A 26,588-nucleotide genomic window follows, 5' to 3' on the forward strand; every position below is an offset into this window, starting at 1 on the left:
GGCCATAAGTCTTATGGGAAGACATTGCCCATCTTTCTCCCTCAGAGCAGCTGGTGGATTTGAAGCTACAGAGAAGTGCTGCTCTGGGATTAGCAGAGCAACTTCCTGTAGACGATGCCACCAGAGCACCTTTTAAAACTAATTGTAGCAAAAATAATGCCTGGTTTTTACGTTCGTTGGGGGTCTTCTCTTTCACTGACCTTCTGCCTTTCCAAACATGATGGTAAGAAGTTGCATTGCAATCCCAAAGGCACATAGTTTGAGGCCACCAGCTGCTCCAGTTCAAGGCCATCAGCTTCTCCATGGGAGAAGGACGGTCATTCTCCTTCTCTGCAATTAATTGCCTCTGAAAACCCACTCAGCTGTGGGTCAGTTCTGACTCTGTGACAAACACCACCACCACCGAGCATCATATCCAGAGTATAAGAGAAGAATCTTTGCCTCCAGGGAGTATTCTGGCTGCACTTTTTCCAAGAATTATGTTTGTTCTTTTGGAAGTCTGTATTGGATAATTGTTTTAAAGTAGAAAAACTCCCAAATTAGATTCTGAGAGAAAAAAATTCCAGGCAGTTATCTATATGCTCTCAAAAAAAAGCTTAGGTCATAGTCCAGATGTGGGATTTATGCAGAAAATTAAAATTATATTAGTTTGGTTTTATTCAGGTTTGTGGGCTTTTGTTTTTGAAGAAAAGGGTTGGTTTTTATCATTTTGAGAGCATTCATCCTGAAAAAAATAATCAAGATGGATAAGAGTAAGTAAACCATAGGACTGTTCAAAATACAAAGTTTTCTTGATGCTTCCTAGTTCCTTAAACAAAAGTCCACTTGTTCAGTAAAGTTATTAAAAGGTCTGTATTTTAATGTACATTTGTTAAATGTATTTAAAGTAGATACAAAATTAAAGCTGGAGTTTTCTTCTCATTTATTCTGATTTCTGTAGAAGATTCCACTTTGATAGGGTGACATGAGGACTGGTATTTAGTAAACAAATATTATATTTTAAAGGGGAATAAATAATTCATAGCGAAGTGCTGACAAACTTGCCCCTCATCACTCCCTGTCGTCTATGTGTTTCTTTCCTTCATAGCCTTGGGCTAAAAAAGCAGAGCTAGAAAGACCCCATGCACGGATGCTCAGTAGAATGATATCTCCATTTCAAGTGTAATTCAGTTTTGCATATGAGTTTTGAAATAAATCATCATCCAACCCACAGCATGAGCCGTGAACCTATTTGCATGAGTGAGTGAATGAATATGGAAGAAACTGCCCACCTCTTACCAAATAGTGCTATTTTCCTTTTTCATACATTTGTATGTTTCATACATTTTACTGAAAATTGGAATTTTCTTGTAATGTCATCACAGTCTCACTGACCCAATACACACCTGCTCTCCTGTATGAATTCACTCCTGTGAGAAAGCACCCACAGAGACATTAATTTCTCTGTTTTCAGTAAAGGCTCTTACAGCTTCTGTTGAAGATGGGCAAAGAGGACCAACACTTTTTAAAAGGTTCTTTGCATGTAACCAGTACAGTGTTTCCCAGAAGCTGAGATTTTTGTGTTTTGGTTTTTTTGTAATTTAATATAATAAGAGAAAATTCTTTGTTGAAAGTCAGCATTGAAAATACGAAGTTTTCCCGTTTTGTTTTTACTAGACACTTGTTTCACAGCATGATGCCACTCTGATTTCCATTTTGTTTACCGCTAGCTGTATATGCACACTTAGCATCATAAAGATGATAAAGAATGCTAATGAAGGAGTGACTGAATGAACAAGGGAACACAAGGTGTTTTACCTGCATTACCATAGTAGATTCTTGTCACAATCCTATGAAGTATCAAATCCCTCTTTACAGGTAAAGAAACTAAGGCTAAGAAGTTAAATAATGAGAGTAGAAACTCTCTGTTTGCTTAAGCTCCCTTCACTTGAGTTTCGGTCTCCCACTGAAAGAGCCTTACTGTGTCCTTCAGTGTGCAGGGAAAGTGGTATAATTTCACCATGTTTAATTGCCATTCAGAATTAGAACTCATACCACCCATTCCTGTCCAGCATGCTACCACTAATAATATAATGGCAATACTAATAAAAGATGTTTAAAGCATTTTTAAAATTTTGTTATTATTAAAGTACTCAGTGAGACAAAAGCACAATTTATGATTGTGTGAAACGCAATGGGAATGAAGGAAGGTGTGAAACACAATGTATACAAATTTTGTATGCAAACTAATATAAAGTAAAATTTTTTACTAATTTTTCATTTAAAAAAAGGAGAGCATTGAGCCCTGGTGTACCCATTACCCACAGTCAACAGGAAAATCTTGCTGCTTTTGCTTCACTTCTGCCTTAAATTGTCTGTAATGGCCAAAACACTACCATGTTACTAATTTGAATTGAAGCAGATAGTTCAGAGAGGTTAAGGGATACACCTAAAGGTCCTCAGGAGGTTGATACCAGAGCCAATTCTTGTTCAGAACCCTTTGTTGTGAAGAACAAGAGGCCAGCTCCACATCAGGGGGCATCTGCAAATACGACTTCTTTGGGAGGTGAAGTGAGGATGGACATGTGGGCTCAGCATATGCTGGCTTGTCCAGACGGAGCCAGTATCACACCACTCATAATGTAGTAGTGGTTCACAAATTATAGAAGCATTCAGATTACCCAGGGACTATTGGAAGCAGGAGTGGCATCTACTTCCTAAACAGCAAGCCTCTGGAAACCCCATGAACTTTGATAAATGTCGATTATAGAAAGACGTCAGGCCTTTTGTTCATAGGGTTGCTATGAGTCGTGCTTGACTCAACAGCAATCAACAACAACAGAGACTATCTAAAATAGGGTGCTGGGGCCCAAGAGTTTACATGCATAACTAGTTTCCATGCTACAGTCCCACACTCAGAACCATAGGTATGGCACACTACCTGGTAATTCCCCTTGGGCTCTGTCTCCTGTGATAACTTAGTCAAGGACATCTGCTTAATCTTCTCATCATCTTACATTTGGTGAACTCTGGTGATGTAGTCTGTAGTGAGGTGTCCTGCAGCCCAAAAAGGCTGTGCACCTCCAGTGATTTTTGTCACCATGAGTCAAAACTACTTGAATGCAGTGAGCAAGGAGTAGGGAGCTCTGGTGGTTTAGTTGCCCTGCAATCCCAAAGGCTCAGGGATCGGATCCCCCAGCTGCTCCACAGGAGAAGGATGAATAGTCTTCCCATGGGATTTTCTGCCTCTGAAAACTTTTTGTAGGGTCAGCTATGAGTTGGTTCTGAATTGAGGGCACACAACAAGACTCTTACCTTACAGACCCAGAGTAACACTCAGAATGGGCGTTTCTGTAAACTGCTAAGGAATTTAAGTGATAAAAGGAACAAAAGATGAAGAAAACTTTAAACTAATTTTTTAAATGTGTAGTGTATCAGTTATACTTAAAAAAAAAAATCTTTTTTTATGTTGGATGTTGTTATTGTTGTGTGCCGTTGAGTGTGAACCAATCCATAGCTGACACTCTAGCTGGTTTTCAGAGGTTGTAAATCACATGGGAAGACATTGCCCATCTTTCTCCCATGGAGCAGCTGGCAGATTCAAACTTTTTACTTTGAGGCAACAGCCTGATTCCATACCACTAGACCACCAGCGCACCCTGTATTGAATAGTTGTATGTTGAAGAATTGATATGAAATAGTTGGTGCAAGATAACAAGAAACCAGTCCTTGATAAAATTTTCCCTGCAGATCTTTCAGATTTAGCCCTGACCACATTTCTGCACAGAAAGTACAGTTGTATTAATTAAGATGAGAAATTAACACATTTGTCTAAACACTTCCTATCTCAAAAATAATTTTTAATTCACACAGCTAAACTTAGCATGAGCATTCCCATGAAATTTAAATATTTCATTTCCTGGTGTACCATCCTTTTGAAACACAAGCCAGACACTGCTTATTATCTTCTATCTCTGAGTTATTCCCATCCCACTGCTGTCCACACTCTGTTGGATTTTTGAGGCAAATCAGCACCAGAGGATATTTTCCCCTCCGTAAAGTTAGTAGATTTGAACTCTGACCTTTCAGTTAACAGCACAACACATACTTGATGCCTCAAAAAGAGGTCTTTGGGTTACATTCCTGATATATTCATGTTGCATATGAAGATCTGAACCCAAAGCGTTATTCTCTCATAATAGTGTAACCCATAGGGCATTGTTCTGCTGACCCAGTGTCATTACATTTCTGTGGTTAGAATGTACTTGCAGCTCTGGGAGAAAAAAGAGAGGTAATCTCGTGATTTACAGCCTCTGAAAAGCCACTGGAGGGTGAGCTATACATCAGTTGCAGCCTGACAACAATGAAGTTTTTGAGGGTTGGTTTGTTTGTTTAGCTGTTTTTATCCTGCATTATTTCAAATAACACTTCCACAAACTTGCAAGAGTATTTAAAACATGGTAGCAGTCACTCCATTAAAAGGTGATCAGAAAAAGAATACTAAGTGTGAGCATATGTTTAGAGCTAAAAACTGTACACCTTGCTCCCATCATATCATACCAGAGAGCCAGTCAGTCAAAGGGGGGGGTGGTGTTGTCTGTTTATCTGTTTTACTCCACCAGCATATTTTGGACTATCTGGAAATAGATTGAAGAAACACACTAGCAGACAGAATAATGCTTCTTTCACTTGAACATTGGGCAGCGGGGAGGGTCTCAGTGTACTTGCAGTTCTTTTCCCTAGGAAATGCCTAATGTAAACGTCTTCCCTCTTTTGAGATGAGTAAATGCTTGTCTGTCTGTGCTGACCATCACAAAGCAGGCAAAGACCCTTTCTAAAAAGCAAATCTGATCATTTTTACCTTCTGCTAAAAAATGAGCAAAGAGAGAACTTTGTAGATTTTACATTTGCCTAGAAACAATTTTCAAATGTCTTACCTGCTTACCTAACTTCTCTGAGGGGGCAGTGGTGGTTCAGGGGTACAGTTCTTACTTTCCAAGCAGGAGAAGGAAGAGCTATTCTTTGTGCTATACTGTATATGCAGTGGTTAAAAGCTTGGCTGTTAACTGAGAGATCAGTGTTCAAGCCCACTAGCTGCTCCATGGGGGAGTCAGCTTCTGTAAAGATGACAGCCCTGGAAATGTGGGGGCCCTGTCGCCTGTGTCCTTTACAGTTACCGTTAGTCAGAATCAGGTTGACCCAGCGGATATTCATTTGGTATGTTGGAAAACTGGCTTTATTCTGTTATTATTAAGTCTTTTAAGAAGTCTACACATAAAACTATCTTTCATCTTTTCTACTGGCAAATGATATGCTTATTTTGCTTTGTTTTCAAAAAATGCTGATTGACCATCACTGGTCCAAGCCCACAATGTCGTGGAGGTTCGCACAGAAAGCAGATTCTCATAGACCTGCTGATGGAGAGTAAACTAAGGAAATGCTCTGAGTCCCATAATAAGAAATGGGACCTGAGAAAATCCATCACAGGAGTCTAGAGCGAGGGCTGCATGGTGGAGGGGACCTGGGGGGGGGAGATTTGTGGAGCAATGAAAGAATCTTTCTTTTCTTTTACTTTTCCATAATTTTTGACTCATGTACTTATAACTTGTTAGTCAAATTTGTGTCTTCTAGGTTGCAACACCCCCATGATACATCTTCAAGGATATGAACATATATGGCCAAGCACAATAAGAGTGCATCTAAATTCCAAAATCAATCTCCATAATAGTCTATGTGTTTCCTACTGCCAAAGGGGCCCTTTAGAGTAGTGAGAGAAGATCTTCACCCTGAAACCCACAGCGTCCCTTTTCAGCAGGAAGTAGCTAAGAGAATACGCCATCCCCTTTTCCTTATGACTCAGGGTGAAGTCTCTCTCACGGAGGAGTGATAGGGAATGGCAAAGGACACACTGACAAAGAAGATTAATCAGAACTGGCTTTGATAAGCACTGTGGCATTTGGACAAGAACAAACTGGGAGGAGGGTAGAGAGAATAGTGCAACAATGAATGAATGGAAACCCAAAATCTCTGTAAATGTTTATGAAAATTAATAAAATATAATTATTTAAAAAAAAAGAAATGGGACCTAAGAAAATCTCTGAAATCATGCTATCAGATCTGACTGAGCAATTTCACTTCTATAGGGATTTATCTTCAGACACTAACTGAGGCAGTGGACAAAGGTCTGTCTATAAAATAGTCATCCCGATATTACTTCTAACAAAAATAAATTGGAAATACTAAGTATCAAAAAAGATATATTGACTGAATTAATCATAGCTTATTCTTAGAATAGGCTATATATAGTTAATAAATAGTTCATCTATGAAAGACTATGTAATGTCTTGGGGAAAGATTATTAAGAGACAGTGAAATGAGGTAAATAATAATCATAATTTAAAGCATTCCCAGCTATTTTCTACCTATCAGTATCTAGATTCAAGAACCCTGGTGGGATACAAAAGGGGAAGTGATGTGGATGGTGGTGGCTGTTTGCCATCAAGTTGGAACCAATGTACAACTGAACTTTCAGCTGTTTTTCAGAGGCATTAGATACCGTGGGAGGACATTAACCCATCCTTCTGTGGTAGAGCTTGTGGAATCGAACTGTGTCTTTGGGATTGCAGTGCAGCTTCTTACCAGTAGGCCACCAGAGCTCCCTAGTTGAAAGGGTAGAGGTTTGAAACTACTAGAATTTTCACAGAATAGCTAGCTAGTGATGTTTCTGCACAAAATGAAGCCTAAGAAACCTTGTGCGTTGGTTCTGTTTTGTTGGATGGACTCACTCTGACTCAAAATCAGCTAGTTAACAACCATTAATACAACCATTAGTTGTAGAGTAGGATGCTAGATACGCATATGTTTCTCTGAAGAACTAGTTTAGAATTTCTCCTGTGATTTTTTGTAGTTTCCAAGTTTTCTGAGATGAGCATATCTTTTATATAAAATGATTTATAGGATGAAATAAAGCACAACCAGAAAGACAAGCTTCACACAGTTTGCGTTTGGAGAACCTTTGCTCTTCAAAGCAAAGAAGACCCTACAGTTTACTAATTTAGGGTCCCTTGTAACAGTAGGAAAGAGGGTTCCTTCAGATGCTGAGAGTGATCATGGCTACCTGGATAAAAATCCTCATTTGTGTGTATGTGGCTTGTCAAGCTACCTAATTTCCATGCATGCCCCTGAGCAAATTGCTTTTAAACACCAAAGTTGGGCCTCCTGATTTTCTGTGATTCTGACAAGGGCCAGAAAGTAAACTTCCACATAAAATTGCCCATCTCAAGAAATTAAATTCATGTGTGCTTTCCTAAAAGAGCTTTTCATAGCACTAATACCTTTGAACACACTGACTTCCACAGACCTTGCAGAAGGCGTGAACAACCTTTCCTTACACAAAGATTAATTCAGGAAAAAGAAAAATGTTTATGAGCCACATTTTTCTCTTACCCAAAATAAACCTGTAACTTTTTTTTTAGAGTCCCTTGGTCATGGGGAAAGAGTCTGTTCTTAAAAGCTATAAACTACCTTATTAAATAGAAGAACAATAGTTATAATAGTTACACTGCTTTTAGCCATCTAAATTCTTCTTGCTGGACATACGTGAGATAAAGGAAGACAAACATCTTTTTAATCTTTTGGCTGGAAAATTATGTTGTGTGCTGTATTACGAAGCTAGGTGATCCCAAGTAACATGATTCCAGGTCCCTGGGACATCACTAACTTTAAAGAAATATGTTTCAATAAGGTGATGGGGGATAAAGTTGAGGAGCAAAAGGAAATTAGATATTGAGGAAATGGAGACAGCACATGTTATCTACTCACTCCATCAGGATGTTTGGCTTTAAGTGTAGCAGCAAAAAGGAATGATTCTTTGAAAGAAATATCTACAAAGTAGTGTTTTGAGGATGTAGACAATCAGTAGACAATGGAAAAAATAAAAAGTGGGAAAGAAATAATGAAGGTGGAACAGACTAATCAGGGAGGAGATGAAATCAAGACCAGTTGTGAAGAGATCATCTTGAAACCAAAGAAAATGACTTCTTCCCTTAAAGTAGGACAAAGGCAAGAAAGTAAAGATGAGATTCCTCATTCTATTTGGAAGGGGGGTGCATCTGTTGAGGGTGGTAGGAGAGGAGTTAAAATAGTCATTATGAGGCGTGAGGAAAGAAATCTACTCAGCTAAGCACCAATACTGGTAAACCATTCTCTTGAAAGGAGACCAATTGGTATATTTATAAGGCTTTCGTACATGCAAAGAATAATTCAGAAATGGGGATTGTTACGGTGAAATGGGGAAGGAGAGATAGGGGGAAGAGTATCCTAGAAGGGGGTATTGTGGACGTCATTGTCCACAAGGATAATGAGAGGTAACCAAGGAACAGAGAAATAGAAACTTACAGGTAGAGTTGAATATTCACTGACTCTCCAGGATTTTATTATGGAGCTCTGTCACTGTGTCTTAACAACTTCATATCATTTGCACATTCTCTTTCCCCTCAGAACTACTGTCCTTTCTGGTTCCATCTGTGTGGGCCAAGTGGTCACAGACCTGAGAGTAATTGGTGCTAGTCATATATCAATGGGAGCCCAAAATGTATGATGTCACGTCCAGCTTTCAACTTTTATCACCATTGGCCTGAGGTTTTTAGCTTCTAAGCTCCTCTACCCTTCCATAGCTGAGTCCTGGCTAAGTTCTATCAGTTTTCCCAGTTGAGCTCTGACTTATGGTCACTCATGTGGATCTGAGTAGGACCATTCAGTGGAGTTCTCAGTGAAGCAGATCACCAGACCTTTCTTCAGAGGTGCCTCTGTGTCAGTTTGAACCTTCAGCCTTTGCATTGTTAACTATTTGAAGCACCACGGACTCTGGAGTTTAAACTTGTCTTATTTCTACAGTATTCCTTTTCCTGGACAGGAAACCTTGTAGAAACAGGGCTTCACTCCTGTGTGTGAACACTGCAGCCCTGTGACTGAAAGGGCATGGAGGGTGAAGATTGTCTTCCTTCGGGAAAAAGCCAGAACACCTGAGAAGTTGCACACTGGGGACTTTTTCCTCCCAGTAAGCATGTTAAACAGCCTTTAATTAGGAGAGTATCAGCAAACACTATGAAAACAGAGAAGGTATTATGGTTCCTCTAAGAAGAAAGCAGGCCTGAGGACCTACCTTGCATTTCTTAAGAAAGAAGAAATACACATGATTATAAGCAGGAGCTAGTAGTAGATCCAATAATCTAGACTCAAAAAGTCTTTTCACAAGATGCCACACAAAAGCTACTTTGAAAAGCAGACTGTTTGAGAATCAAACCTATAGTCATCTTTGACATTGTAGAGTTTTATTTAAGATTTTAATTTAAATCTATGACATTATTATACCTCCTCGTACAAATCTCATGGCTCTACGCAGGTTAATGAAGACAGCAGAATAAAATTGTGGTGTTACCACTGAAAAGTCCCCTGGGGTTTTGCTGTTGATGTTGTCCATATGTAGCTATGTTATTCATGTGTTGTTATAATGTCCATGTGTAACTGGGACCATGATGAACCTCTGCTTTATTAAAGATAGGTTAATGATGACACTAATTATCTTCACATGTGGTGAGGACATTAGTATTCATTAGTATTACATCCAAATCAATCTTGGTGAAAATTATTTTAAAATTACTAGAACAGTATATCAGTAGAAAACTGCCAGAAGTTCAAGCTGGATTCAGAAGAGGCCATAGCAGGAGAAATACCATTCCTGATGTCATATGGATTTGACTGAAAGCAGAGAATACCAGAAAGATGTTTATTTGTGTTTTATCGACTATGCAAAGGTCTTTGACAGTGTGTATCATAGGAAATTGTAGATAATATTCAGAAGAATGGGAGCCCCAGAACATTTATTTATGCTCTTGGGAAAGCTATACATGGACCAAAAAGCTGTTGTTCAAACAAGGGAGCAGTGCATGATTTAAAATCAGGAAAGGTTTGCCTCAAGGTTGTATCCATTCTCTACCTATTCAGTCTATACACTGAGAAAATCATTCCAGAAAATGGACTATATGAGGAGGAATGTGGCGTTAGAACTGGGAGGAAGACTCATCAACAGCCCATACTATGCAGATGACATGAACTCACTTGCCAAAAGAATACTTGAAACACTCACTGAGAAGATGAAAGACAATACAGCCTTCAATATGTTTTATAACTCAACATGAAGAAAACAGAAAGCTTCCTCTTTAGACCAATAGAGAACAAAAGCATAAAGAAAAGATTGAAATCATCTGTAATTTCATTTTATGTGAGCCCACAATCAACACTCATGGTAACACCACAGTAAAGAAGCCAAAAGATATGTTGCATTGGGAAAATCTGCTGCCAAAGAAGGACCTCTCCGAAGTGCTAACGAGCAAGGGTGTCTGTTTAAAGACTTAAGTTGCCCACCAGATGCTCTGCTGGAGAAGAAGGGACAATCTTCTCCTGTGCTGATCAGATCCGACTTGACGGTACACAACAAGAAAAGAAGAAAAAAAAAAAGACTTAAGTTGCACCTGGTTCAAACCTTGGTTTTCAGTTACTTCCTATACATCTGAAAGTTGGACAATGAATAAGGAATACAGAGAATTAATGCCTCTAAAGTGTGGTATTGGAGAAGGGTATTGAATGACCTATGATAATCCTAAGGACAGATACATATGTCTTGCTGGAAATACAACCCAGGTGCTCCTGGTGAAGGATGGTGAAAGTCCGTCTCATACACTTTGGGAATTTTGTCAGAGGAGCCAGTCCTTGAGAGAAGACAATCACATGGGGAAAGATGGTGGTTCAGAGAGAGGAAGACCTTCAATGAGATGGACCGAAGAACTATTACAGTGGGCTTGAGCATATGATCAGTGGTGTAGGATAAGGCAGGGTTCACATCTGTCATTCACAGGGTCACTGTGAGTGGTAGTGAGGTTGATGGCACTCACCGAGGCATCATATTGTCATTGTTGTTTTGGTTATGTGCCATCTAGTTGGAATGGACTCATAACTGATCCTCCACTGGGTTTTCAGAGACCACTTGTCTTTGGGCTGGCAGCATAACTCCTTACCCACTAGGTGGCTTTTTGTAATACAGTGTAAATGATGGTACTGTCTCCAAAATTGAGCTCTGTCTCTTTTCTTAGCCCAGATCTTTGTGTTTTCCAGAGTATTGTGTTTCAAATAGTTTAGGAGTCCTTAGGTGATGCAGAAAGTTAAGGTTCTGATTTTAATCTACCCTGTGGGACCTAAGGAGAAAGACCTGGTGATACGTGATGGATAAGTCAGTCCTTGACAACCCTAAGGGGAACAGTGCCTCTTAGATACACCTGGCGTCACCACAAGTCAGCATCTACCAAATGGTTACTAATTTTAGAAAACATAACTTTGCACAATATATGGGAGACATATATTTAGTCTTGTTTTAACCCTATACTTATTGTTATGAAATTGGAGCAGACTTCTAGCTGACCCTCCAGTGGGTTTTCTGAGGCTGTAAATTGTGCGGGCAGAGACTGCCCATCTTTCTCCCGTGGATCACCTGGGACTTGAACCCTCCAACCAGAGAGACCTGGCCTTTGGCTTAGCTGCTCAATTCCTGTGGACGCCATCAGAGTTCCTCATGAGGAAAAGATTGTCATCTGTCTTATACAGATGAGCAAAGTGCAGCCAAGACATCAGGCAACCAGGAAGGTAGAGACACTGTGTTCAGATCCAGGGGCTCTCTTTTACAGCTTTCAACAACTTTTTCCTACTGGTAAAACCAAGTAGGGCAAACAAGACTCCTCCAAACACAACTTCCTGCTATTTTATGTTTTAAAAAGAAGATTCCTACAACCAGGTGGCCACCTCGTGAGTGCACCTCCCTGAGTGTCCCGCTGCCTACGTTGATTGCTCCATCTCAGCCAGTGCAGGCTCCAGGCTGAGCGGGGAGTTGAGAATAATGGCTCTGTCTTCTCTGCTCTTTTCCAGTCCATTGTTCGCCGTGTCCTTTGCCACTTGCTGTGCCGTTTCAGGAGTTGCTCTGCTGGCCTGGGGGGTAAATCCACTCACAGGGCTCCTGGGAGCCTTCAACATTTTCCTGTACACCTGCTGTTACACCCCACTGAAGAGGATCAGCATAGTGAACACATGGGTCGGAGCAGTGGTTGGGGCCATCCCACCGGTGATGGGCTGGACAGCGGCCACTGGCAGCCTCGATGCTGGTGAGTATCTCTTCATGTGAAATCTCCATGTCCCTCAGCCCCAACCAGGGACATTGATACCCAACCCCACGGAGCACACATGAGTTTCGGAGAGACCTTTTCAGAACTTCATATTAGATTCCATTTCACACAATACTTCTGTTAAATGTGCTGATATGACTGTTGGAGTCACTGCAAATGCAGACCTAAGGGGAAGCCATGGCTTTCTTGGCTCTGAGGTGAACACAACAGATTCTCTCCCTATAGGGACTAAGGAAAACTAGAAGGATCAAAGGATTAAAGTCTGTGGCTTTAAGTAGGATGAAAATAAAGTACTAGAACATCACAAATTAAATGCAGACTAGCTGGCTTACTTGAGATGTCCTCCTTCATGGAAAAGGTGTACGATATTTGGCCTTATGCTCCACCAACATGATGTTATTTGTCAGCAGACTCTCATTAGCTTTCTTCCTACAGAATTGGGTTCTTCCCCTCCCCCATGAGAGAACAGATTTTCATTAGTTTCTAGCTTATTTTTATATGATTTGTTTAAATTGTTCAATGAAACCATTGAAACATTTCCACATTTTTTTTGGTAATATGTCACAACTAAATTTAGAGTGAAAATAGCTCGTTTTTTGCCATTGTAAGGGAAGTTTAACAGTCTAATTAGTCAAGTAATTAGTGTTTTGACCGACACTTAGGAAGGAAGTAGTGAGGTTTCCTGCAATATATGTAAGTACATATTTTTCACATGAGAGATCAAAAGGCAGTTTGACCATAAACCATTTCCCTGTGAGCCACATTTCTGAAACTTTTCATAAAAGCTCTTACACTCTGATTTGGCAAGTTTACAAGGGTGATTGTACACTTCCCGTTATCGTCTCCTAGAACGTGCTAGTGTCCTTGTTGGAGAGAGGATTTAATGTCCTGTAAATGTTGGAATTGAATGATTCTACAAACATAGTATTCTGAAACTCATGTGCTCCTTTGGATTGTTTTTTGCTCAAAGTGATTATAAAGCAGAGTTGTGTCCACATGGGAACAGAGTCACTTGAGTGGGTAAGAGCGTGGGCTCCCGAGTAGAGCTGTCCAGGTTTAAATCATAGCTCCAGCACTTCTTAGGTGTGTAATCTTGGGAAATTTGCTTCTTTGTACCACAATCTCCTCTCCAATACAGTCTTTTAGCCCTGCTTCAGGGAGTTGGTGTGAGAATTAAGAAGAGTTCTTATATAGAGAGTTCCTGGGTTATGGTTAAAGAGCAAATGGTTAAAATTCTCAGGAGACATTGGAATTTTACGTCCAACCAAAGGCACCTTGGAAGAAAGGCCCGGCAGTCTCCTTCCAAGCAATAAGCCATTGAGAATCCTGTGACAGACGGTTCTGCACTGACACACACGGGCTGGCCACAAGTTGACTTAAGGTCGAAAGCAGCTGGTATTATACGTAAAGTTCTTAGAATGTGGGTATTGACCTCCATAAACATCCAGTTTGTGATAGATTACAGCATCATTATTACATTTTCCTCACTCATAAACTATGTGGATAAATACAGATGCAGGAAAAGCCAGGAGAGGGTTTGTTTCTAACAGTATTTTATTGTTTTGGGTAAAGTTTACATAGCAAATCAGGTCCTCATTTAGCAGTGATTGCACATAGATTGTTGAGGGAAACACTGCTCCTGTGTGTTCACTATGTGTCAACATCCTCCTGGATTCCCTCTTTCTGGATGCTTCACGTCCAGTCACCGGGATTTCCTCTCCTCTTAGCCTTTTCATCTTTATAGAAATTCTTAACTATTTGATCTCATAGAGATGATTTTTTTAGGTGTGTAATACTCATTTGGTAATACCGCTTGTTTTACGAATCAGTCTGTTATGTAACCAAAAGGTCACCTCAGGGTAGTCATGATTAATAGTAAATGTTAGGGCTGTCGTCTGAGGGAGTTCTCTAGTCTAAAGCAGTCCTATAAGTTTGTACTTTTAAACAGTGAATTCTAGTCCCCAGATTTCTCCCCTTCTATCAGAATCCATCTGTTGTAACATTGATCAGAATGATCGTTAGTGGTGGTAGTTGTATACCATCTAATTGTGAGCACCGTGTAGCTAAAACTGTGAGTCATGTCAGCTGTTAATTCAGTAGCTAGTTTCTTTCCTGTGTCCTTGCTCTTAGTTCTAGACAAGCAGAGACCAATGGTTGTATCTTAGAGTGGCCCACAAGACTCTAGAACTACTCTCTAAACTAGGGTGTGAACTATATGATGCTAGTTGGTCAGATTGTCCCACAGACCTTCAAAACCAGAAAACCATGCCTGTTGGATTTTATAAGTATGTGTGAGTATATGTACATGCATATGTACATACACAAGTCTATATACACTTAGCTAGCTACAAGTGTGTATGTGTGTGTGTGTTGTTGTATGTACTGTCAAGTTGGAACCAACCCACAACTAACCCTCTAGCGGATTTTCAAAGACAGTCAGTTGCACCAGAGATTACCCATTTTTCTCCCTCAGAGCAGCTAGTAGATTGGAACCACATACCTTCTGTGTTGGCAGTGCCCTGATGGCCTAGTGGTATAAAGCTGTGCTGCAATCCCAAAGGCACATAGTCCACCAGCCACTCCATGTGGATTCATGCAGAGGGTCAGCTATGGATTGGCTCCAACTCAGGCACACAAGAAACCACCAGAACTCCATATAGCTACATAGAGATAGAGATAGATATATCTAATCTGTATCTGTCTCTGTGTGTGTGTGTGTATTTATATACATACTCATACTCTCATTATTGCTGGGGAGTCAGACCAACTCATGGCTGAATCTCTAGTGAGTTTTCAAAGGTTGCAAATTACAGTTAGGAGAAAGCAGTAAAACTTCTACAGACTACACTCCTTATAGCTGTTCCCTATGTTTTATAATTGGAAAGTGTACGGCTTCCACCTTGTTCTTTTTCTTCAGTATTACTTTGCCCAGGTGGAGCCTTGTTCCCGCCTGTGTAAAGTTGATGACTTTTTTTTCTATTTCAATAAAGAACAGTTTTGAGCTTTGAATAGGAATTGCATTATATCTATAAATGGCTTTGAACAGTATTGACATTTTCCTAATATTAAGTCTTTCAGTCCAAGAGCAGGGAATGCACTTCCATTTATGTAGCTCTCTTTTATTTTTTTTTTAAGTGTTTTAATAAGTTTTTTGTGTCTCTGATTAGGTATATTCCTGGGAATTATATCATTTTGGAGACTATTTAAATAATACTGTTTTCCGAATTCTATTTTCAAATTCTTCCCTATTTGTGTATAGAAACTTTGGAAAAAAAGAAAGAGTATGTGTGTGTGTTAATTTCATATCCTGCAACAATGCTGAATTCTTCAGTTAGATCCACAGACTTTCTTGTGGACATTTTGGGGTTGGGGTTGGAGTTTTGTTTATGCAGAATCATGCTGTCTGCAAATAGGAATCGTTATTTTTTTTATTTTGTACTGTTTTACTTACAATGTTTATATGCATTGTCTTTCCCATCATTATCTTTCCCCTTTCCTTTACCCACCCCTCCCTCCACTCTTTCTTTTCGATTTATATACTTTTATTCTCTTTCTTGCCTTAGTTCTATTTCATTTCCAGTCCCATATTGAATGATAATGGGCATCCTTGGCACATGCCTGTTTTCAAGGGGAAGGCCCTCAGTCTTTTTCCGTTGAGGTTAATGTGGATTATTAGTTTTGCATGTATGCCTTAATTTCCTTTCTGCTTCTGTTTGAGCATTTTTAGCAGGCATTGTTGTTGAAGTTTTTCAAATGTTTGTTTGGTTTAAATAAAAAACTGATTTTTTTTAATAGAAAATTTTTTTCCCCCTTTTCTTTTGGTTTTGCATCAATTGAGATGATCCCATGGTTCTTTTTATTTACATAGTAAGTTACAGTTATTGGTTTTTCTAACATTGAATCACCCTTTCATTCCTAATATGAACTTCATTTGATCATGATAGATCATTTTCTTAGTATCCCGTTGAATTCTATAAACTAGACTTCTATTAGAGAGCTTTTGCATGTGTATTCATGAGGGAGATTGGTCGAACATTTTTTTAATGTCTTGATTTTGGTATGAGGATGCTGCTAACTTCACAGAATGTTAGGGAGTCTTTCTTTGAGTAGAATTGGTATAAACTCTTTCTGTAAATATTTGGTATCATTTCCTAATGAAGCTAGGTTTTATTTCGTTTGCAAGCTAAGCAAATCCTAATGCTCCTTTGTAACCATTTTCAAGATGATGGGGTACGTCCAGGCTTGGTAAAAAAGAGTACAGAGGTCCATGAATGATGTCTATTCTGGATGTAAGAGGAGAGAGTAGAAAACAGGAATTTGCATCCCCAGTCCAGGTGATGTCTGGATTAGAGAGGATACTGATGTACTACCAAACACTTATTCTCTTTCAAATCTTCCTCCTTAGCTCTGCCTCAGGTCCCAACCTTGACTTAATTTGGCCCAACTCCCATTCTAGCCTACCAGTTCTTCTCTCCACACCTCTATAGAAGGGGGATTATTGCCTAGCTTTTCAAGGTGAAGACCATCCCGCAGCCTGAGCATCTTTGACTATTCTTCCATCCTCAAAGTATTAAATCTGCTTTAGCATTTGGATCCCCTGCCCCTCACCACTTGCCATATTATATGACGGAGACAACTCAAGCCATGCCAGGAGTGCCTAAACCCTCTTTTGTTGCATCAAACCTAGTATAGAGGAGCAGGTAAGCGGCAATGCTCTTTTCAATATGGGAGTCCCATTCAGCCCCAAGAATAGCACCAGGGAGGGGAGAGGCATCACAGAGAGTAGGTAAGCCTGGGGGAGCTTGGTTATCACCGCTATATAGAGCCCTAGACCTCACATTCTTACCAAAGGCTACAGGCTCTTGTTGGACTTAACAGTCAGTTTCCTTAAGCACCTTTTGAGCCTCAGCCCAAGTGAACTGGAGTTGGATCCCCCAAGACCAGAGACAGAATGTGCTGTGTAAAAGTTCTCCCACTTAAACACAGAGGTACAAGAAATAGCATTAATAAAGGTAAAAGATAAACATTATTACCCACACAATTCTGCAGTATCAGCCATAATAAACATTAACCTACAAGAGGATTGTTGTTGTTTTGTACCGTTGAGTCAGAACCGACCCATAGCTGACCCTCTGGTGGGTTTTCAGAGGAAGTTAATTGCATTGGAAGAGATTGCCCATCCTCCTCCCCAAAAGCAGCTGGTGGCCTCAAACTGCATGCCTTCAGAATTGCGATGCAGCTTCTTGCTCCTAGGCCACCAGAGAGCCCTTACAGGAGGATATGTAAGCAAATTGTGTTTACCTTTGCAAAAGCACTTCTGTGAGGCATGGGACACCATGGTTAAGTAAAGGAAGTGGCTTGGGTCTAGAATTTAAGATCATACAGCCGCAGGTATCAAAGACTCTGACTTTAAGGCCTTAACTGTCTACTTGGGTGGGAGATACAGAAAGAAGAACTTAAGTAGCTACATAAAACCAGGTACACCCAAGGTGGATACAGTGATCAACAGAGGAGATGTAACAAGTTCAGAAGGGCCTTTTTTCCATCTTAGTAGCATCTACGTCTTTCTTTGTATTTAGTGGTGGCTATGGGGCCAGAAGGAACTCTAGTAGTACAATACAGTACTAACCAAAAGGTCTGTGGTTCAAACCTACCAGCTGCCTCCCAGGACAAAGGTGGAATTTTGTCTTGTCTATAAAGATTTACAGCGAGCTTGATGGAGGGTCACTCTGAGTCAAAATAAATTCAACAGTGGTGGGCTTGGTTTAGTTTCTGGAACGAGAGGAAAATCTCGCAAGTCCTGAGCACTACAGAAGTTCTGTTGCCTTCTCTCTCCCAATTCTAGGTGTAAGACCGCCCCACACAGCTGCTTTAGCTGCTGTGTCAGGTAACGAAGCGAAACTCCTCTTTCTTTCGGTTCTTCAGTTCTGTGGGTCCCAAGGACTTGCCAGGTTTGCCCCCAGGTAATGAAGCCTTGAGTTGAGGCAAGATAGAAAATGAGTTTACAGGTTAATTTCTGGAATTTGCAAAAGCTAAATAGATGTTAGCAGCGCTTGCTGTTTGCTGTTTTACAGCTGCGCAGCAAGACTGTAAACAGTGTCGCTTTCCTCCGTCTGCAGTGCAGGCTGTTCTTGTTTTCGAGAGTTCTATTCTGTGACCCACAGAACCCCTGGCCCATCATGCTGAGATAGCATGGTCCTGCAGTCTGATTGCTGTGCCCAGAAAAGAACTTCATTTTACCAAGTCTGTGTGTCAAGGTGATCATTACAATGAGAATTTATCTGTGTCTATGGTTGTCTTCAGAGCCACATAGTGAAGCCATTCCTCTCACCTGCCTCCCATAGTTTTAACTACAGTTAGCAGAGAACATGAAAGATGCTATGGAGACATTTTTATATTATCAAGACCCTGGATAGATGGATTGACACAATTATGGGGGTAAGTGTGTTGGAGTCAGTGAGATTGGCTCAGGATAGGCCAGGGTTCAGATTTACTGTGCATAGGGTCACTATAAGTCATAATCAACTAGAGATGGCATGTAACAACAGCTGAGTAATTGAAACATGGAGGCCAAATCACCGTCTCTGTTTGCAGCTCTTTTTCTCAAACTGATCCAGTGCAGTGAGGCCCTGAATATGTGAAGGGATTAATTCTGAGTTGTGGAGGCCTGCTGCTAAGTACCAGTAGCAGAAATACCAGATCCAGGGGCCTGGAGCCGTATTAACCTCTCCTTACCTCTGGGACCGATTTCATTTATTATCTAAGGCTTTAGGTTAAATTTCCTCCCTCTTCTTCTGTGCACTTCTGCTCAAACTCATTCATTGCCTTGGCGTCAGAACTGAGTCATAGCTAACCCTCCAGCGGGTTTCCAAGGCTATAAATCACATCGGAGGAGATTGCCCATCTTTTCTCCACCCACTTAACCGCCAGTGGATTCGAATCACCAGAGAGACAAGGTGACCTTTGGGGTTTCAGCACAACTCCCTGTGGACTAGGCCACTAGAGCTCCCCACTTCCTTGCAAGGTCACCTCTAATCCCATCAACTTCCTTTCTTTAAAAGCAACTCTAGTTTCACTGTTTTCCCAATTTTAATGAATTCCTTGATTGAGTCCTGAAAGGTTATGCAATAGGCTTCAAGGAATTCCTGTAAAGTTGATTTGCAAATTGCCTTGGTTTATAATTCAAATATTGTGTGGTGGTAAGGTTTCATTTCATCCCCTAGAAATATGTGCTGTAAATCCTATACCCTATGCCTGTGGTTGAGGGCACCCAACAACAACAGCATGCCTGTGGTTATAATAACCATTTGGGAATGGGTTGTCTTTGTTATGTTAAGGAAGTAAGATTAGTATAGGGTATATTTTGAGTCAGTCTCTTGAGATATAAAAGAGATTAAACAAATAGGCAGAAGAGGGGCTGGGAAGAGAAGACAGTCCAGGCACAGAAGCTCAGAAGAGACCGGGACCTTCCTCCAGAGCCCACAGAAGGCCTCCGCTGAAGCTGGAGCCCTGGGTCCAGACTTCTGACCTCCTAAACTCTGAGAGAAAAAAAAATTCTATTTGTTAAAATAATCCTCTTGGGGTATTTCTGTTATAGCAGTGTGAGGTAACACAAACATGCGGTAAACATTCATTATGCCAGCCAACATTCAGTCACAAATGAGGACTTAGATGTGGGTTCTTATCAGGAAGTGACATTTGGCAGATGGATGGTTTTAGTGACAAAAAGAGAATGCATTTTTTTTTATCCTCAGCTGTTAAACTACAAAATTGGAAATACTATTTCACTTTATTTACTTCCTTTGTTCCTGAATGAGAAAACAGAACGAAGGAATTTATTCACTCATTTATTCAGCAAATAAGTGCCAGATACTAATTAACTCAAGCACTTTTTAAAACGTCCTTTAAAACACTGCCTTAATTTGAAATCAAACTTGGAAAATAAGTATCTATGTTCACTTCCTACTCGATCTTACTGTAACTAGCCTTCGAGCTACAGATAATTAAAAAGAAATGACATTTTTAAAGACAAGATGGACATGGAGCATTTTCACGGTAGTGTTGGCAAACAAAGCAGTGTTTAAAGCTGTATTTCTCTTCAAATACAAAAGCTGTTAGGAAGCGGTCCAGTGCCCTCCTGTGTGAAATGATAGATAACGCCTTGGTAGGGCAGCGTCTGGCAGACACTTGGTGCCCGGTGCCAAGTATGTGCATATTTAGTTAGTGAATAAATTAATATTTGCGTGACAAAGACTGAAAGACCTTCAAATGTACAAGAAAGGAGTACAGGACACCTGCATTTCAGAGAGAACCCACTCTTCCTTCTAAGACATTGATGAGAAGGAAGGAGGAGAGGAAGCACCTTTGTTACTGAACTTGACTCCCATCTTTGCATCATATGAAATCCCCACGTGACACTGGGCAGCAGGCACGAAGTGCACAGTAATGACAGGGCCAGGGGCATCTATGCTCCCTGCTCTGTGGCTTTTCCTCCAAAGAATTCTTGAAGGGCAGATGGTTCTTCCTGACTCTGCTTCCTATTTCCAGAGGGCTTTTAATCTTTTCTTTGTTGCCTATGCAGTTGATAAACTGGCCCCACATCCTCTTCCCTTTATCTGCAGTCCATAGAAGTCTATTGCAATGTTTAGGCTGATCTGTTTCACAAGCTCCTTTGTGTTAACCTTCAAAAGAAAGGCTTTGAAATCTGTGACCATGAAGCTTTTGGGTCTGGTTTTTCTTCCCTAGCTAGACCTCAGTTTACATAACCATATAACCATGAAAGCACAAATGTAACCAGTCCTGGAACAGAAAAGCTGGAGAGGGCTATATTCAAAGAGAAGCCTATTGTGCTATGGAGGGCAGACCTCCCCAAGCCAGCACCAAGGTTCATTAAAGCTATGTCTCTTTGTTCTTTTCAAGGCTAGGCATGGACAGCGAATGACAATGAATGGGTTTGGGTGGGGGTGAGAAGACATTGGATGTAAGCCCCCCAGGGAGTCCATGAAAGCAAGTTGAAACCCCTTGAACTCCATTCCAAAAGAAATGTTTCTTGGGAGAGCACATCCAGAGAGTAAGAGCTTCAACTTGCAGGTCTTTGTCTCCATTCTAACAGAAAAGCCATTTGCAGTCATCTTGCCCACAAAATAACAAGAATATATTTTTGGCCCTGAACAGAGATAGTAAAGAGCAAAAATCAACCCACTCTGTGTGGTTTAGAAATGACTGACAAGTGTTTTGAGCATTTAAAAAAAAATCCATAGGTCTTCAAAGATACTGATTAATCTTGTAACCATCTAAGAAAATCCACACCAGACTGTTGTTGGGGAGTCGCTTCTGTTTGAGGGCAGTCTCCAGTGTGAGATTAGAATAGCACTCCAGAAGGTTCTCTCAGCTGCAGATCACCAGATCATCCTTCCAGGGCACCACTGGTGGTTGGGCCTGCCACCTAATTAAGTTGTTCTACACTCTCAGTGTACAGAAGGCAATTAAATAAGCCCCTGGATACTCTTGGGAGTTCCTCTGAATTGAGACTGTGTCCAGTGCTCCCAGGAGCTGCCATATGTGCTGGACTCTGAAGAGAAGCCAAGCGCACCATAGTTATGAAAGAGGAGGCAGATAATGTGCATATTGTTGTTGTTGTTGATTGACATCGAGTCTAGTATGACTCATAGCAACCCTATGAACAAAAGACCTGAAGCCTTTCTATAACTACTGTCATTTATCAAAGTTCATAGAGTTTCCAGAGGCATGTGGTTTAGGAAGTGGATGCCACTCCTGTTTCCAAAACTGTCTTAAACTGGGAGATCCACCAAACATTGTCAACCATGGGTAACTTATAGCATTTGACACCCCAATGGCACAAGATTCAACATCACAACAACCTCAGGTTACCTCAGTACAGCATACTGACAGAAGAGTGCTGTATCACTTAGAAGAATGTTCCTCCAAAATAACAATCAACTTTAAATACAAAGGGCCTCTCTGAAGTCTTGTTGACTCTAAGCAAGAGGCTTAATTTTTTTTTTAAAGTCCAATATAGTATTTTGTTGCTATGTGTCATTTAGTTGCCTGCAAAGTATAGCAACCCTATGTGTACAGCAGCTCTGAACCCTTCCCTGTCCTGCACCAGTCCCATTGATTCCGACACACCAACCCCCATTGCTCCAAATAACTGTGTCAATCCATCTCACCAGGGGTCTTCCTCTCCTGTGCTGTCCCTCTACCCTTTTGAACATGATGTTCTTCTCCAAGGACCAGTCTCTCCTGGCCATGTGCCCAAAGTATATGAGGTGGAGCTTCAAAATCCTAGTCTCCAAGGAGAGACTTGGTTTCACCCTCTCCAAGACTGATTTGTTTTCTTAACAGTCCATGCTATGTTCAAGACTTCTCCAGCACCACGGCTCGAAGGCATCCATTCTTCTGTCATCCTTAGTTGTTGTCCAGCTCTCTGAAGCATAACAAGTAATTGAGAAGACCATGGCCTAGACAAGGCACACCTTTGTCTATGGACTGAAATTGTTGCTTTTCAGCACTCTGGAGAGGCCCATGACAGCAGATTTTCATCTTTTGATTTCCTGACTGCTGGTGTTAAGAGTGTTGATTGTGGATCCAAGCAAGCTGTAATTGTTAACAACCTCAGACTCTTCTCTCCCTATCATGGTGCTGCTAATTGGCCCAGTGGTGAGAATCTTTGTTGTCTTGGTGTTGAGCTTCAATCCATCATGCTTGGAAGGGTAGAGGGACAGTGCAGGAGAAGAGGACCCCAGATACAGTATCTGGGCAATGGGGGATGTGACAAAATTAGTGAGACTGCCTCAGGACAGGGAAGGGTTCAGAGCTGCTCTACATAGGGTCACTATACATCACAGGTGACAAATGGCACAGAACAACAGCATACCATACTGGTTGCTTTTTTTAATTTATGCTGCTTGTTTAGAGTCAGCGAGACCTCAGGGAGGCCCCTTGTATTTAAAGTTGTTTGGTATTATATTTTGGAGGAAAATTTGTCTAAGTGGTACAGTACTCTTTTGTCATTGTGCTGTGCTGAGGTAGCCTGGGGTTGCTGTGATGCTGAACCTTGCACCACTGGGGTGTCAAATGTCGTAATAGTTATTCATAGTGGACAGTGTTTGGTGGATCTCCCAGTTTAAGACAGGTTTGAAATCAGGAGTGGCATCCACTTCCTAAACCACATGCCACTGGAAACCCTATGAACTTTGATAAATCACGATAGTTATAGAAAGGCTTCAGACCTTTTGTTCATTGGGTCACTATGAGTCATGTAATCGACAACATCAACATTTAAAAATTTTTAAAAAGCATAGAGTCCATGGCTTGTATCTATGCACTGAAACGTACAGACTGTGTTCAGACTTTACCTTAAAAGTCACTTCCTCCAGGAAGACTTCTGGAACTCTCTCCAAAAAGCCCTACACTGGAAGAAACCTTGCCCCCTGTGCTGAGGTTGCCTATTTGTGTTGTCTTTCCCTTGACCTGACCCCATGAGAGGCCCTTGCACACAGACTGTGCTGGACACACACTCAGAATTGTCATACAAGATAGACCCGGACACACAGAACAGCCTGCTTTGGGGCAGTGCAGTGGGAAGGAGGGTGGGCGAACCCTGACTTGAAGGAAGGGGAGGTCCGCTTAGGATTTTCAGTCCTTTATTAGATGCCTTATTAAATGCATTTCCCCACAGGGAAGGTGGGCTCAGCCCCACCACAGGACTAATTCAAGTCTTCCTGTGTTAGCTCATCTTATCTTGATGAAGAGAGTCATTTCTTCTCCATCTTTAATGTGAGGAGAGGCAGTTGTAGCAGATCAAGTAGAACTGTGTGTGGGTGGTAGTTTTCTGATTACAACCCGTGAAGGCTCTGCTGGGTTTTCTAAAGCTCTTTCATTTGTGACCTGAGCCGCGCTCATTCCCAATTTCCTCCCTCAGGTACAGTAGCGTGCAACTCTTAGGAAAATGATTTCTTCTTTTTTTAAAAAAAAAAGTAGCTGCACCGCTTAAAATGTATATTGGACAAAATGGAACTGCAGTTGGCATGGGGAAAGGAGAGCTTTTGAGGAAGGCAAAGAAAGATTCCACAGGTGGACCTGGTATTTTACTCATCTCAAGTTTGGCTTCTGTGCAGTTTGCTCTTGCTCAGTCCTTCCTCTCACAGAGCAGATACTAAGCTTTTCCCCTCCTCATTTCTAAGTTGTTGCTGATGGTTATATGTTCCTGACAGGATATTTCTTGCCACCTTTCCCCTGGATCTGTGGCCATCATGACTACAAACCAGGGTCTGATCCAACACTTTGACTGTGAGGCAGTTTGAGAGCTAGGGGAGGAGGGGTAGGGTTGCTGTTTCAAACAGTTGCACCTCCCTTTGACTTTTTGATAGTCTCACTTATCTAATCGTTCTCTGTTGATCATCTTATTTTTCATATTGAAGACTGTATAGTCTTTGATCTTCTGCAGCATTTCAAGTCCTTCTAACTTTCAGCAAGCAAGGTGGTTCATCTGTCTGATGCAGGTTGTTGCTGAGTCTTACTCTGATCGAGATACCACGTTCTTCTTCATAGAGTCGAGTTTTTTTATTTATTTGCTCAGCATATAGATTGAATAGATACAGAGAAATGCTACAACTCTGACACATGCCTTTTCTTATTTTAAACCATATGGTGATTGCTTGTTCTGTTTAAACAACTGTTTCTTGGTCTGTGTATAGGTTTTCCATGAGCACGATTAAGTGTTCTGCAATTCTTATTCATTGCAGTATTAGCAATAATCTGTTATGATCCACCCAGTGAAATGCCTTTATACATATTAATGTTTTTATGTACTGTCAAGTCAGAACCAACCCATAGCTGACCCTCCAGCGGGTTTTCAGAGGCAGTTAATCACAGGGGAGGAGATTTCCCATCCTTCTCCCAAGGAGCAGCTAGTGGACTCAAACCACATGCCTTTTGGATTGCAGCACAGCTTCTTGCCACTAGGTCACCAAGGGTCAATATAATAATAATGTATATTATTATATGTTATATAATAGGATTATTTTCAAGTAGTACTAGCTGATATAATATGTGGAATTAATTGACTTCATAAGTGGTTAACAGGCATCTACTTTCTGCCAGGTTCAGGTTTTGTTGGGTTATTTGTTTATGGTGAGAAAAATTTGTATTTAGAATTAACCAGCTGAATTCAGTTTTTGTTGTTGTTGATTGCTTTCAAGTCAAGCACGACTCATAGCGACCCAATGAACCAAAGGCCTGAAGCCCAATTTTGTTGGAAACATCCAAAGCATCATAGTCAGGAGCAAGTCAAACAGAGGCCTTCTCTCCATCAGGCCTAGTCAGGTTGTTGACACATCAGTGTCATAGAGCTTCTTTACACCTTGTTTGATTTGATGCTTGTTGGCCTTTACATTCCCAATGAACACAGTTGTGTTGTTATCTTCTGTCTTCTTCATGGCTGACTCAGTGGTCAGGGGAAACTTAATGAAGGCATAGTGGTCAAGCTTGTTTCTCCTGGGGGCACTCTTCCAGGGATACCTGGGCTGCCTTTGGAGTCTCTACATCTTAGACTGCCAGAAGGTGGGTGATGTGTGGATCTTGTTTTTTTGGCTGTGGATGCCCTTCAGGACTGCCTTCTTGGCCTTTAATGCTTTTGTTTTGGCTTCAGTTTTGGGAGGGGCAGGGGCTCCTTCTTCACTCTCAGCGCCATCTTCATAGAAAGGCCAGGTTCAGTTATTAAGAAACTCTGGTGGCACAGTCTGCAGCGTGTTGCACTGCTAACTAAAAGGCCAAGTGGCTCTTGTGGTCTGGCTCCACAGGAGAAAGATAGGCAGTGTCATTCTGTTAGGATTTACAACCCATTGCAGTGAGCCTGAGTTGACTCATAGCAGTGAAATTACTATCAGTATCATTAAGGCACTGTGGTGCCCCAATGGTAAGGAATTGTACTGCCAGACCAAAAGCAGGTAGTTCAAATCCCCCAACTGCTCCCAGGGAGGAAAATGAGCAGTCTCCTCTCATGCAGTTTACTACTTCTGAAAAACCTCCTGGAGGGTCAGCTATGGGTTGTTTCTGACTCAGTAACATAACAACATTATCATTAAAATTTCTATATGTTTCCATGAATATATTTATGTTACAGAGAGAGGTAAGAATAGCCTAAGACCTTGTCTTCAACCTTACTGAAATGTTGTTGTTGTTGTTGTTATGTGCCGTGAGTTGTTTGCGACTCATAGCGACCCTATGTACAACAGCCCTAAACCGTGCTCTAGCCGGTGCCAATCTCATTGCCTCTGACACACCCATCCCGATTGCCCCAGTCACTGAATCAATCCACCTCATAGAGGGTCTTCCCCTCCTGCGCTGTCCCTCTAC

The 26,588-nt window shown here is 41.1% G+C and overlaps 1 protein-coding gene across 1 annotated transcript in view; it reads left to right on the forward strand.

The window, feature by feature from the left end:
• The window catches only part of LOC102859956 (protoheme IX farnesyltransferase, mitochondrial-like), a 147,518-nt gene that overhangs the window by 115,810 nt on the left and 5,120 nt on the right, over nucleotides 1-26,588 (forward strand). The window contains exon 6 of the mRNA XM_006901553.1: nucleotides 11,956-12,188. Coding sequence (XP_006901615.1) covers nucleotides 11,956-12,188 — 233 coding nt within the window. The remainder of the gene's footprint in view (nucleotides 1-11,955; nucleotides 12,189-26,588) is intronic.

The sequence above is a fragment of the Elephantulus edwardii genome, unplaced genomic scaffold (assembly GCF_000299155.1).
Source record: "Elephantulus edwardii isolate Elephantulus edwardi_28Jun2011 unplaced genomic scaffold, EleEdw1.0 scaffold00330, whole genome shotgun sequence".
NCBI classification, from domain to species: Eukaryota; Metazoa; Chordata; class Mammalia; order Macroscelidea; family Macroscelididae; genus Elephantulus; species Elephantulus edwardii.